General features: G+C 36.1%; 1 protein-coding gene across 7 annotated transcripts in view; it reads right to left on the reverse strand.

The window, feature by feature from the left end:
- The window catches only part of RAPGEF6 (Rap guanine nucleotide exchange factor 6), a 225,085-nt gene that overhangs the window by 37,447 nt on the left and 173,956 nt on the right, over nucleotides 1-13,682 (reverse strand). For 4 of the 7 annotated variants that reach the window (XM_054038150.1, XM_054038149.1, XM_054038154.1 and 1 more), the window contains 5 exons: nucleotides 11,359-11,516; nucleotides 10,004-10,018; nucleotides 8,072-8,312; nucleotides 5,875-6,258; nucleotides 290-501 (listed from right to left, as the gene is read on the reverse strand). In XM_054038150.1, the coding sequence (XP_053894125.1) occupies nucleotides 290-501; nucleotides 5,875-6,258; nucleotides 8,072-8,312; nucleotides 10,004-10,018; nucleotides 11,359-11,516 (1,010 nt within the window). The remainder of the gene's footprint in view (nucleotides 1-289; nucleotides 502-5,874; nucleotides 6,259-8,071; nucleotides 8,313-10,003; nucleotides 10,019-11,358; nucleotides 11,517-13,682) is intronic. The other 3 variants (XM_054038155.1, XM_054038153.1, XM_054038151.1) reach the window with 1 other exon arrangement.

The raw sequence follows: 13,682 nt of genomic DNA on the forward strand, positions 1-13,682 counted from the left end.
TACTACAGTCAAAAGCTCTTCTATCATAACCTTGGAGGTACTTAATGAAGATCAAGTGCAGATTTTAAAATATTTACTATCTCCACGGAATTTTTAATTTTTGTCTAGGATCTGCCTCCGCTATTATGCATTCTGCATTATATTTCATTTTAATCAAGAGGAGACTACATCTTGCATTATATTACTTATTATTTTCCGTCGTATAATTTGGAACACTGGACACAAAAGAAGAAAGGATTAAAATGTTATTCTATGTTTTGATTTATTACTTCTCTACATAGGGAGTTACCTTCGTGTAGAAATGTAATATCCTTCTTGACAACAGGAAACAGTGGAATAATTGGAGGCTGCATGCTCTGACTGCTCAGAATGTTGCGGTACTTTGCCATGTTTCTAGATGGATCAAAAAGATCTTGAAGGTCTCTAAGATGCTTTTCATATTTGCTTGGTAGCTTTTCCCAGGTACCTCTGAGTCGTGCTACTGGTGCCAGATTTAGCCCACTGTAAAAGATAATTTTTTCCATTATCAGCTGTTAAATGGAGACTATTGCATTTAATAAGGTGGTGAAGGCTTCTTCTTCTTCTTCTTCTTCTATTTTTTTTTTAAAAGGGAAAATGGATTTTTAAAAGTCTAACTTTAAATCTGGGTATTTGCCACACTGCAGCCAAATAAGTTACCAATAAGCCACTGCTGGGCACTCTCCTGAACACTGAAAATGGGACATGAAGAGTAGGACAACACTTTCATAGTCATAGTACACCAATTAAAAAATATAGTTCCAAGACAAATCTATTACCTGTGTTCAGCTAAGTTAACAACCATTTTTTGACGGTGAGATTCTATACCAAAGATATCAAGGGTGAAAAGTTAATGAAGTGATTAAGAGGTACAGTTACAGTTACAGTAAGAAGGAAAGAGGAGTGAGCAGAACATTCATTACAAACACAAGCAGGGAGAATCTTAGGAGGAACAGATTGGGAACCTTTACAATGGACAGTGTTGATCTGCAAATTAGTGAAAGAGGCAGACATTTCAAAAAAATTGTTACATCTGACTCTTTTTAAGCATTGTAAAATGCACCAAACATTACAGACAGGTGCACATTTTATAAATCAAATTAAAAATCTCCATCCACTAAGTTAAAGTTGCATAAGAATCCTACAGTCATTAGATTAATGACTTTTGTTCATCAGTACTATGGACCCTTACAGAGTTTCAGAACAGCAAGATCCATTCTATTCTGCATCATGCATCAGCAAAATTATTCCATGAATTCTGATTCTCCAGAATCTTTATTATAGATGGGTTAAGAAGCAGAACACACACAGCTTGATAGTCAGATTGCCAGTAGTGAAAATGCAACCAGCTGTTAGAAAAATCTTGCTTTGATATGTACACTGAACAAAAGAAGAAAGGAAAAATAGGTCAGTTAGACTAAGTAAAAGGACTTTAAAAAAATTATAGCTACTAAAAAAAGATAGCTTGTCCATCATCCTCTCTCACACACCTGCTTTCTACGGGAAGTTTCTTTCAGGAGATATTAGATTTGGGTTCCAATTGTGCATTCTGTCCATATTATTAGCTGGGTAGGTAGGTCAGTTAAATCCAGCTGCACCCCTTATTTTTCTACTCAGTCACAACTGGCTTGCTCATGTTTGCAACCCAAAACAAGACCTATGATTTTAACATTTACACTGCATAGATTAGCAATACAGAACAGTCAATATTAGATTATGTTGCACTTAAATCACTAAACTAAGATTTGCTGTTATTGATCAGGACACTGCTCTATGAAACCAAAACAATTGTCCTTTCTGAAAGGCAGCAAATAAATAAGCCTCTTTTTAATATGACATGATAGGGATTAGATATCATTTTGTTTTATTACATTTTGTCTATGCTACCACAGAAAGTAAGAAATGAAGATAAACTTACTCGTCAGCAGAAAATTAATGTCTCATTTTCTTTTGAAATATAACCACTGAAATTTGGAAGAGTTTTTTTCCCCTCTAAAATCATCACTGTGATTATCCACTATCCTTAGGAGCAGCTTAGGGCACTTAAGTACTGCCCTACACTGGGGGAGGGGATAGAGTTGCTTACAGGGCAGCCACAAGGAAGCTTTGGGACTGAAAGAGACAATTTCTTCTTGAGGGGAATGCAAAGAGGAAATGCACCTGCTATGCTCCCTTAAGAGGGTGCATCATGAGCTCCCTGGTGTAACCAGCCAGATGCAGTGGCTGTTGGTGTGCAGGGTTGGTCATGGTCCTTTCCTCTTGTTGCCTTTTTAGGGGGAGTTGTGCTTCAAAGAGACCAAGGATAGCAATCACAACTGGCCTTACTCTAGGGACAAACTGAGAGAAAGGCTCCTTGCATTCTGACTCCTTTCCTTGTGTGTGCTCATTCAATCCCAGCTACAACCTGGCCTTTAATATGTTATCAGGACATTTTCCAGCCCCACAAAAAACTAATGACCATGACATGTCAAAATCAGTTCAACTGATTTTTTTTGTTTGTTAGATAATTTGGCAGCCCTGCAGAAAAGATAACATCCACAAAATGCCTACTTCTTAGCATTACCACATTAAATACTTCGAATGTGAATATAATATTTTCAATTTGAGAGGTTAAACATCACAGATAATAATTTTCCAACTGCAATAAGGTCTTCCATGATAAAACTTTTTTAAACCTTCCATTATAATACAACAGTCAAATAATAAAGTCAATGAAGCAATTTAATCCTCTAAATGCTGTATTTTTCCCCAGGAATTTACATTTAGGAAAACTAGTAAGGTGTTTCTTTTGCCGTTAACCCTAACTTGGCAGCACAGAGTGTGATTAGCAGGTAATAGTATTTCATCTCTGGCCTACTAATTTTGAAGCGTACTTGAAATTTTGTATTAGCTCAATCCCTAGAGGATTTTCATGACACTCATATGCTTCCAGTGCTGGATAAGAAGGGAAAAGAATATCATTTAACGTGCTCCCTTCTTGTAGAAGGCATTTGGATTCACAGATTATTAACGAAAAGGCTTCGAAGTAATACTTCAGCATTTGATGTTATATACAGGTGAAATCAGAATTCCTTTCAATCAATATACATTGAGGTATCTGCAGTAATAATGTAATAATAATAGTGCACAAATAAGCTGATTAATTGCCAGTATATTTTAGTATACTTTATTTAAAGAAGGGTTGTACTGGTGCTTGACGACTCTTATTAAAAAATAATTGGCCCTAAGACAAAGTACATATTTCTAGTGGCATTTTACTGTATTATTAATTTTCTTAAAACAGAATCGGTATCTATATAGATACAGATTGAAAGAGTAAAAACAAATCTAACAAAATATATCAATTTAAATTTACAGTCAGATTAAAGTGTCACGATCATGAAGCCTAATCTTGCATCAACCCTCAGACTAGTCTAATCTGCTGATTTAATGCCACTCACTTGTAGAGAAGGTATTTTTAATGTAACATGGACATTATTATTAGTTTTTCGTAGTAACCACAAATATTAAACACGGAAAGACATTCCTGACCCAAAAAGGTTAAACTCTCACAGTGAAAATATTCTATGCAGATCAGTACAGAGAGGAGTAGAAAACACTTGTCATTTTGCAATACATTCAAAAATATAATATAGGAAATGATTTAAGCAGGAAAATAAGGCACATATGAAGTTACTTTAAAACATTTGTATCATTCTGGTCATACTATAAGGAGATTACAGAAAATATACAAGCAAGAATACTACATGATACAGGGATTTACGGGTCTTAGTTTACAAGGTTACAAAAACTCAATCTATATCCTTTAGAAAAAAGCAGCTTAAAATGATGAATATATTGAACACACACCAATAAAACAGATAAGTGAGGACCCTCACTGAGTCCTACAAACTCCTGAAGGCACCAGAACGGTTTCATGCTGCCTCTTAGGATTTATAACATACACAAGATAAGGGAAGAAAAGCTTGAGCAGGGATGGTGTCCTGTGCTAAAGCAATTTTTGAGAGGATTTAGTTTTTATAGGAGTACTTATTATAGAGAACTAGTAAGGGCAACGTTGTGAGCCACTATTGGGACGGTTTGAAGTAGCAAGACATATATTTGATTATATGGACCTTAGGAAATGCATGACAATTTTAGTTTCAATAAAGCCCATCAGCACAACATATAGGGATGCCATGCAAACAATTTCTGCACTTACTGTATCGGCAACCTTAAACAGCTCATACATCTCTGTATGAAAGGATGAATTAACATTTTATTGGAAAAAAGTAACTACTTTATAAAATCACCCACAATAAGATATTTTTTTTTAAAAACTCTCCAGAATAAAATGATTTGGAAACTCAAGTCTAAGATTACCGCTCTATATATCAAAGATAAAAGGAAGTGCATTTTAATATCATGCGGTTATGTAATTCACCATTGCCGTGATTAGTGGAATAAAAAATGTTTTAGAAATTTTGTTTAACCCAACTACACAAAGCATCAAAACTGGTTAATTTTAATCTAAATACAAAATCGGCACAACTTTCCCCTAATACTATTGCCAAATCATTTGCAGATCAGATAAATCATGGTCTTCTTATAAACAAAAGCTACCAGTCATAACAATGTGCCCTCCAAACAGACCCATGCAGAAATAACTATGCTAAGAGAAAGAAGGCATCATCCAGACACAGCATGCCAAACTGCAAATGGGTTTGTGGCACAGCCAAAAAAAGGCATGTTTCCTTAGAAATAAGGGTAAAACAAAGGCTGATTTCTCGAACAAGACTTCAGTTCTAGAGGGCCTGATGAAGACAAAATATAGTCAGGGAGAATAGTTCCTACCCATGAGAAACTAGGCATTAGGAAATGGCGATGAGGGTATCTATTTCTGCATCTCTACATGCACAGTACAGATCTCTTCAGGATTAGCTCCACAAATGGATAGCCCCAAATAAAACAGAATCACACATGTTCTGTAAATCAGGCTAAGGGAATTAAAGGGTGGAAAAAACTTCAAATATCATAATTCTTAGAAATAGTATTAGTGTTGATTGGCTGAAAAGTTAGTCCAGATAGACGTATTGTGAAGAACTGTCTTTTTGACAAATGATGGGGTCTAAGCAATTGAGAACAGGACATTTGTTTGGTTCAGACTATTCAAGTCAATGAAGTTGCATATGGTATAAATCAGAATTAGACCCAAAATGCAAAGAAAGAACCCAAATATATTAAGTAGAGAGAACAGAAAAGGTGCTGAGTGACTGGTTAGAACACTGAGGAAAATTTAAACTAGCAGACCAAGATGAGACAGATTGGAGAACGGGTGGGGGAAGAGTCTACAAGTGGGGGGGCGGGGGGAATTATGTAACTGCCTTATCTCTGGAGTGAGAAAAGGGGGAAAAGGAAGTATGCTCAAAAGCCCAAAGTGCTCAGGAATCAGAGAAGCAAAGCAACCAATGAAAATAGCAAAAATATTCAGCAGGTTTCTAAACCAAGAACACAGCTCGTCCAAACACACTCTCTCCTTTACTTATCCTCATGGATAGTTAAGAATACACAGGTAACAGTTAAGGAGCAATGACAAATACCACAGTACAAACACTTAAAAAAAAACTGAGGGCAAGGGAGGTGGGGGAATGTTGTGAATTTATACCTTTTTGTATAGGCTGTATAGCTCTGCAACCTGAAAATTTGTTCTAAAATATACTGTATACAAGTTGTTGTCAGACTAAATATTCTTTTCTTCCCTACAATGGAAGTTATTAAAATTGTATTTGATGCCAAAATCATATTCAGCTCTAATTTAAAATGGGTAAAAAATATAAAATTCAGATGATCAATATCTGCCAAATAATAGTACTTTACCTTATAACGGCAAACATGGAATTGAAGTTCTTGCATTCTCGACAGTGTAGGGCAATCTTAATGAAATGCTTAACAATCTTCATTCTTTTGAGCTGGTTGGGCTCTGTTAAAATTTCTGTGGCAACCCAGAATGTCTCTTGGTTAATGACATCCTCAAACTGTTTCAGGTGAGCATTTCCTGTTTTGGAGTCCATCTTATAGAGGTCATCGATGTATTCAGTAGGCTCAATATTACGAAATAATTCAAAGTCCCTCATTGATAGCTGAGTAGCCACCTCAATAGTGCTCAGTTGAAGAAGAGAAATCTGACTCTCTCTAAGCAGCTCCTGGGCATCCTCATCTGAGCATAATGTCTCCGTTTCCATATTGTTTTTCAGATAATACCTAAAGGTAAATTGTATTATAATAATAAACTTTAGAGCAGCTTTCCTCTGACATTCTGAAAGTACTTTACATACAATTAAATTTAACATCACCCCTTGATGCCTCAGCATTATCCTCACTTGACAGATGTACCAACTGGCGAGGTTATCTATAATGGACATGCCTAGCACCTAATAGTGAGAGGCAATTTGGGAATGGAACTCAGGTGAGTTCCAACTCTCAGCTTCTTACTCTACCCACTGCGCAACGCTGTCATTACTAAAAAGTTTAATATGCTATGAGGCCATTATAATATTTTCTTCCTCTTCATTAATCACTAGTTTCTATATACTAGCCTGCAATAGTGTAGATAATAGCCTTGCCCTTCAGTAAAAGGTCAGTAGCTTGTCTATTTGCAAATGCAGCAGTAAATTAACATTTTGAATGGCCCTGGATCCTGAGAAATATTTGAAATCTTGATGTAAATGTATTTTCCCATTTTTGATGGAAAAATTAGCATAATATATTAGCATGTACATGAAGCACACAGTACTCAGGAAATGAAAAGGCATGTAAGAAAATCACTTTCATGGTCCAAAGGAGATCACTTACAGATATAGAAATGACTCTCCTTCATAAATTCTCTATTGCCTTGTAAGGAGAATTGAACAGAATTTTCTACTTTCTAACATATCTTCTAGCCTGGACCAGATCATCAGGCAATGTGCTAAAGCCCTTAATTTTTGTGAGACAACTCACAATGATTTGCATAAAAGCTGAGGCACATATCTTAAGTTAATATCGACTAGCTGTAATATTACATTTTAGAAAAGGAAAGTTAGTTTATATTTTGATTAGAAGGTAAATATGGTAAACATCACAAGAGTATATATATTATTCCTTTTTAATGTAAACCATTGTATATCTTGCACTGACCTTCTGAATTAAGTTATCTAGTGACTGAATTTATTTCAAACTTTTTTAAACACTAAAGTTTATCCACCATGTATTACTCAGATATTACACTTTTCTAATATTCAGATATCCAACTACCACTTGTCATGAATCTCTCCTCCTTTAGAGTGATGGATAACACCATACAAGTGACTAAAATTATCTGTAGGGGAACTCACATTCCTACATCCATGGTGAAAGTGTTTTTTATGACCATCACTTAAACTCAGTTTGACAGCTCTGAAAAAGTTGCAGTGGCCAGGAAAGCTTTCTTGCAAACTGCTGAGACACTAGACAAGAGAGTTCTGAGAGCTATTGGCATTTATGGAGGAAAAACCTTAGCCCTCACCTCCCAGCAAAACATACTTAGCAGCTGTAGGAAGCCTTCCTTCTAGGGCTGATTAATGGCACTGGAATTCAGTATAAGTATACAATTTACCAGATGGACAGCATCAGAGATCATAAGTACCAGAATGCGAGGAATAAGTTCTCATCAACTTCAGGTGGAAATGATCTCCCTTCCCCACTCCAAGAAAGCCTGAGATTATAATTACATGCTGAGTGGATGCATAAAATATTTTTTTCTGCTATAAAAGCAGGAAAAGAGCAGACAGGTCAAATAAGCACAGCAAGCAGAAACACTATAATTACAGTTTAAAATAATTCAGCTTATTTGCACATAGCCTAGGGCAGCAATTCTGTTAGAATATTTGTGTACACTGAAATAAATGTTTACATCTTTAGCAATTCTCAGTAATATAAGAGACAATTCTAGACTTTCTTCTCCAGTTTTAATAGGGACACTATTCTCTGATATTTCTTTCAAAATGCTTCACTTTTAAAGACAAAGTCAAACAAAACAAAACAAGTACAATTTTACCTTCCATTGAGCTGGATTCTGTCTGCTAATTTGGAGAACTGATCTGGAAGCCTTCTCTGTTTGATGACTCCCTCAGGACTAACAGACACCTCACAGAGAGAGTAGGTTTCTGGGGCTCCTATCAAGTTGAATTCGTGCACTGCATGACTCACAACTTCTTTTGCGGTAGTGTCTTTGCTTATTATAATGTAACAGCTTTGTTGATCTGCTTTGAAAACTCTTATAACTTGATCTGGAATATCTAAATTTAAAGAAAAACACCTTTAAAATGCAAAACTGCTACTTCCCTTGAAAGGATAAAAAAGTATTCATCTGTCGGATGGGGTGGGAAACACCTAGGTCTAGATAAAAAGTAAATTCTCAATATTTGTTCTCTTTTTTCTAAAAATCCATCCTGTTTTTTCCATAATTAAGAACAGTTATTTACTTTCACAGGATGCAGTGTTGTTCTGGCTGTGTTAGTACCAGGATACTAGCGAAACAAGATGGGTGAGATAATGTTTTTTATTGAACCAACTTCTGATGGTGAGACAGACAAGCTTTTGAGCAACATAGAGCTCTTCCTCAGGTCTGAGAAAATTATGCAGAATGTCGCTGGTAAATACAAGGTCGAATAAATAGTTTAGCATGAATAGATAGCACATATTCTAAGGGCCCGTTCAAGATGAAGTCCCTTTTTCCAGGGGAAAAGAATAGTAATTTATGATTTGCTACCAGCAGCCTTTCCCAGTTGGAAGAAAAAGTATCCCCGCAGCAGCTGTAACTGAGTTGAAGAGGGGACGGGCCTAAATAACGTGGTGAACGAAAACTGTGATTCTACCAACTTTTTCACTATTTGTATAGTAAAAGCCGCCTCGGTCATATTGATGAATGGTGGACCACTAAAGTTTAGATCTCCCATATGGGTGCGGGGAGGGTACTCAAAGAACTGTTCAATAAAAGTAAAAATAATTTTTATGTAAGTATTTGAAGTGGAAAAGCTGAGAACGAACAGGGTAAATATTTCATTATGAAAAAGTGTGTACATTGATAAGAAGAATCAGAAACCAACAAAAGGCCATCTATCGATAACCCTCAAAGGAGTAATGAAACCTTAAAAAACAATCTGTCTGTACTGAATAAACAAGCATTATATTGTCTGATTCTTATGAATAGTATTTGATGTAAAAATACCTACAAATTCAGTGTTTAAAGCAAACAATTTTGATGAAATTTTGAAAATTTACCAAGAATCTTATCTTGATATATCTGTTAAAAATCTACAAAATACATGGGTTAGAACCTATAAATAGGAATGCATATTTTAAAAAAATGTATTACTTTATTTTACGAGTCACAAAGAGAGACATACTGATACCAACCACTTTGGTTTGGGTTCTGTTGCTGTTTTTTTTGTTTGTTTTTGTTTAAACGTAAACAGTATTTTTAAAAATCTATTTTCCCATTCATGATTCAATTTGTAGGAAAAAAACAGTGGACATTCAAGTTGGCAAGCAAAAAGTTTTATTACAAAAAAATTAAACATACCACCACCGGATAGCCCTTATATAGCACTTTTCATCAGTAGATCTTCAAGTGCTTTACAGGTGGTCAGTAGCATTATCCCCATTTTATAGATGAGGAAACTGAGGCACAGCATGGGTAAGTGACTTGCCCAAGGTCACCCAGTAGGCTAGTAAAATAGAATCCATGTCTCCTTAGTCTCAGTTCAGTGCTTTACCCACTAAGCCACACCACCTGCCCCACAAAATAAATAGTTGGTTTAGTTAAAAATGGGTTATAGGGCATGCAAATGTCCAATAAGCAACAACAATAATTCTAATAATAAAGTTTATGAGGCAAATAAAAAATTGTAAACAAATATTTGTTCATTTCAACATACAAGACATGCAATACAAAGAAGATTAGGCTGCCAGAACTCAGGATACTTACAGTAAAAACCAACAGCTGCAGGCAGCAAAAACAAAAATAAATCCATTTATGTAAACATAAGATCTACAGATTACAAGAATAATCAATAGTCAAATGAATGTAATATGCTGATCTGCCAAAAAGCTATTTTATACTTCCTTACATTCAAAAATGACTTTGCACACGCATACTATTAAACTGAACACTGGTTAAGAAAGTCATTAGCTGTGGCCAGTTAATCTATGGAAAATCCTACACCAACATTAAATCAAGATTTTTAGAAAAGTGTGTTTTTTACATATAGAAAAACAATGAATTTGCAGCAAGAAGGGAAGTGATTTGTCATGGATATTTATGTACAAGATATATATGTACATCTATTTTACAAGAGAAGTTACGAAGATAACGTTAAGTTACATTTATAAAATCTTAGCCAAAAGGTAGTTTAATGAATGTATAATTACGCTTAGAATTTACATATAGAATAAGGAAACACAGGATTCTGGCTTGACATGTTTACTGGCAGCTGCATATGATCAGCATTTGCCTCCTGCAGCCACTCCATTCCTATAGCAGCAGCAACAGAGAGGCATAGGTAATAAAACTGAAAAGTTTTATTTTTGTTTTTCAAAAATACATTTGAATGAATGAAATGCTCATCAAGATGTGGGACCAATAGCACTAGCTTGGTACCATACAGGTCCTACCCTTACCCGATATGCTTTCGGAGTGTTTTTTCATGGACTGCACATGAACAGAAGCTACAATAGGAGGGGCACAGGCATTGGGAGGTGAAGTGATCAGGGAGCAGACAAGGCCAAGCCACTCTCACTAAAATAGTGGTAGAGCTTCTAAATGGAGGGCACTTGAGATGGCAGGTTCTGCTTTTGCTTAGAGAGAAGAGCGAGCTCTCAAGTTACGGCAAAGGAGACCTGGCACGAAGGCTTAAGAGGTGAGGCTCTTTTGGGGGTTTTGTTGTTTCTCTCCAGTTTGGGACCTGATAGGGCCATGGCATGAACAGGTGAGTACAGCTGACAGGTTTAGTGCCAGTAGAAGATATTGTTTCCCCTCAAATTGGTACTTTTAGTAAAAGTTGCAAATAAAGCTTAAAAGTAAACTAACACTGTGGAGCCTTTATTCACTGTGGCAATGTCATTGTAAACACTATCTAAATGTTAGGAACCAGTAAATAAAAATGTAGTTTTGTAAATTAGCTTTATATTAGGTTTTACTAAAATATGTAAACATTCAGAATCTCTATGTATTGATTTGTAAATAGACCTTGCTACATCAACTAATATATTCTCAGACTGAGTGCTCCAGTGGGTTGGAGAGTTCATTACACATACACAACATAGAGAGACGTATTATTTTACCTGAAGGATTAGTAAAATCCAGCATGCTGGTTGTAGGCTGCAACAGATCAGGACTACTTGATGAGAGTGTTCCAGGGATAGGCATTATGGCCAAACTGTGTCTGCACTGCCTTGTTCCAACAATACTGTCATCCTGTGACTGGCTTACACTGCCATCGCTGTAAAATAGTTTTAAAAATTACCTACATTTAGCCCAGGCAAAAGTAAAAATCATTTCTCCTTTGTAGGTGCAATGATGCAAAACAAGAACCTTCTCTAAGTCACGGCTTCCTTAACAACAATCCGATGCACAACACAAGATCGAACAGATTAAAACACAGTACATTCCAGAAAAAAAAAAAAATCCTTGTGATCTCAACACAGAATAAATCTGTCCTTTTAGTTTAATTTAACTCCATTTCTTAATTGATTACTTTTGAACATTACCAAAATATTCTGCATAAGAGTAAAAATATTAGGGTATGACTTAGTGCAAAGAAATGTTTGGAGGTAAAAGCACTATAGCTCCAAACAAGCTACAATGTAAAACACCTTATAAAATTACCCAATACAGAAGTACTTACATATTGTATCTGACGTACTAGCTTGGTGATATATAAAGAGAGACCAGGTGAATACACATTGTAGGCTAAGACATTCATGCCCATTTACAGCATAACCAGTGGGAGGGTGAAAGTGTTGCTCAGCACAGCATAAAACATTGGAGTAGAAATTTCCTTATGGGTGGCCCTATGCACTTCATCTGAACAATGCAGCTGACTATGCCTTTACTAGTCATGGCCAAACGTTTTAATCTTTTTTATTATATAAATTAGGGCTGTCAAGAGATTAAAAATATTAATTGTGATTAATCGCACTGTTAAACAATAATAGAATACTATTTATTTAAATATTTTTGGGTGTTTTCTACATTTTCAAATATATTGATTTCAATTACAACACAGAATACAAAGTGTACAGTGCTCACTTCATGTTTATTTTTGATTACAAGTATTTGCACTGTATAAAAACAAACGAAATAGTATTTTTCAATTAATCTAATACAAGTACCATAGTGCAACCTCTTAGCATGAAAGTTGAACTTACAAATGTAGAGTGATGTACAAAAAAACCCTACATTTAAAAATAAAATAATCATAGAACTGTAGGGGACCTCGAGAGGTCATCTAGTCTAGTCCCCTGCACTCATAGCAGAACTAATTATCTAGACCATTCCTGACAGGTGTTTGTCTAACCTGCTCTTAAAAAGCTCCAATGATGGAGTTTCCACAGCCTCCCTCCGCAATTTATTCCCGTGCTTAATCACCCTAATAGTTAGGAGGTTTTTCCTAATATCCAACCTAAACTTCCCTTGCTGCAATTTAAGCCCATTGCTTCTTGTCCTATCCTCAGAGGTTAAGAAAAATAATTTTTCTTCCTCCTCCTTGTAACAACCTTTTACATACTTGAAAACTGTTATGTCACCTCTCAGTCTTCTCTTTTCCAGACTAAACAAACCTAATTTTTTCAATCTTCCCTCATAGGTAATGTTTTCTAGACCTTTAATAATTTTTGTTGCTCTTCTCTGGACTCTCTACAATTTGTCAACATCTTTCCTGAAATGTGGCACCCAGAACAGGACACAATACTCCAGTTGAGGTCTAATCAGAGCAGAGTAGAGCGGAAGAATTACTTCTTGTGTCTTGCTTACATCCCTGAATGATGTTCGCTTTTTTTTGCAACAGCGTTACACTGTTGACTCATTTAGCTCATGGTCCACTATGATCACCAGATCCCTTTCCACAGCACTCCTTCCTAGGCAGTCATTTCCTATTTTGTATGTGTGCAACTTGTTGTTCCTTCCCAAATGGAGTACTTTGCATTTGTCCTTATTGAATTTCATCTTATTTATTTCAGACCATTTCTCCAGTTTGTCATGATCATTTTCAGTTTTAATCCTATCCTCCAAAGCACTTACCACCCCTCCCAGCTTGGTAACGTCCGCAAACTTTGTAAGTATAATCTGTATGCCATTATCTAAATCATTGATGAAGATATTAAACAGATCTGGACCCAGAACTGATCCCTGCGGAACCCCACTCGTTATGCCCTTCCAGCATGACTGTGAACCACTGATAATTACTCGCTGGGAATGGTTTTCCAACCAGTTTTGCACCCACCTTATAGTAGCTCCATCTAGGTAGGGTTACCATATTTAAAAAATAAAAAAAGAGGACACTCCATGGGGCCCTGGCCCCGCCCCTTTCCACCCCCGGCCCCGCCCCAAGTGTGCCCCTTCCCCACACCAACTCCGCCCATTCCCCAAAGTCCCCGCCCCTAACTCC

Source organism: Malaclemys terrapin, chromosome 8, assembly GCF_027887155.1.
Source record: "Malaclemys terrapin pileata isolate rMalTer1 chromosome 8, rMalTer1.hap1, whole genome shotgun sequence".
Taxonomy (NCBI): domain Eukaryota; kingdom Metazoa; phylum Chordata; order Testudines; family Emydidae; genus Malaclemys; species Malaclemys terrapin.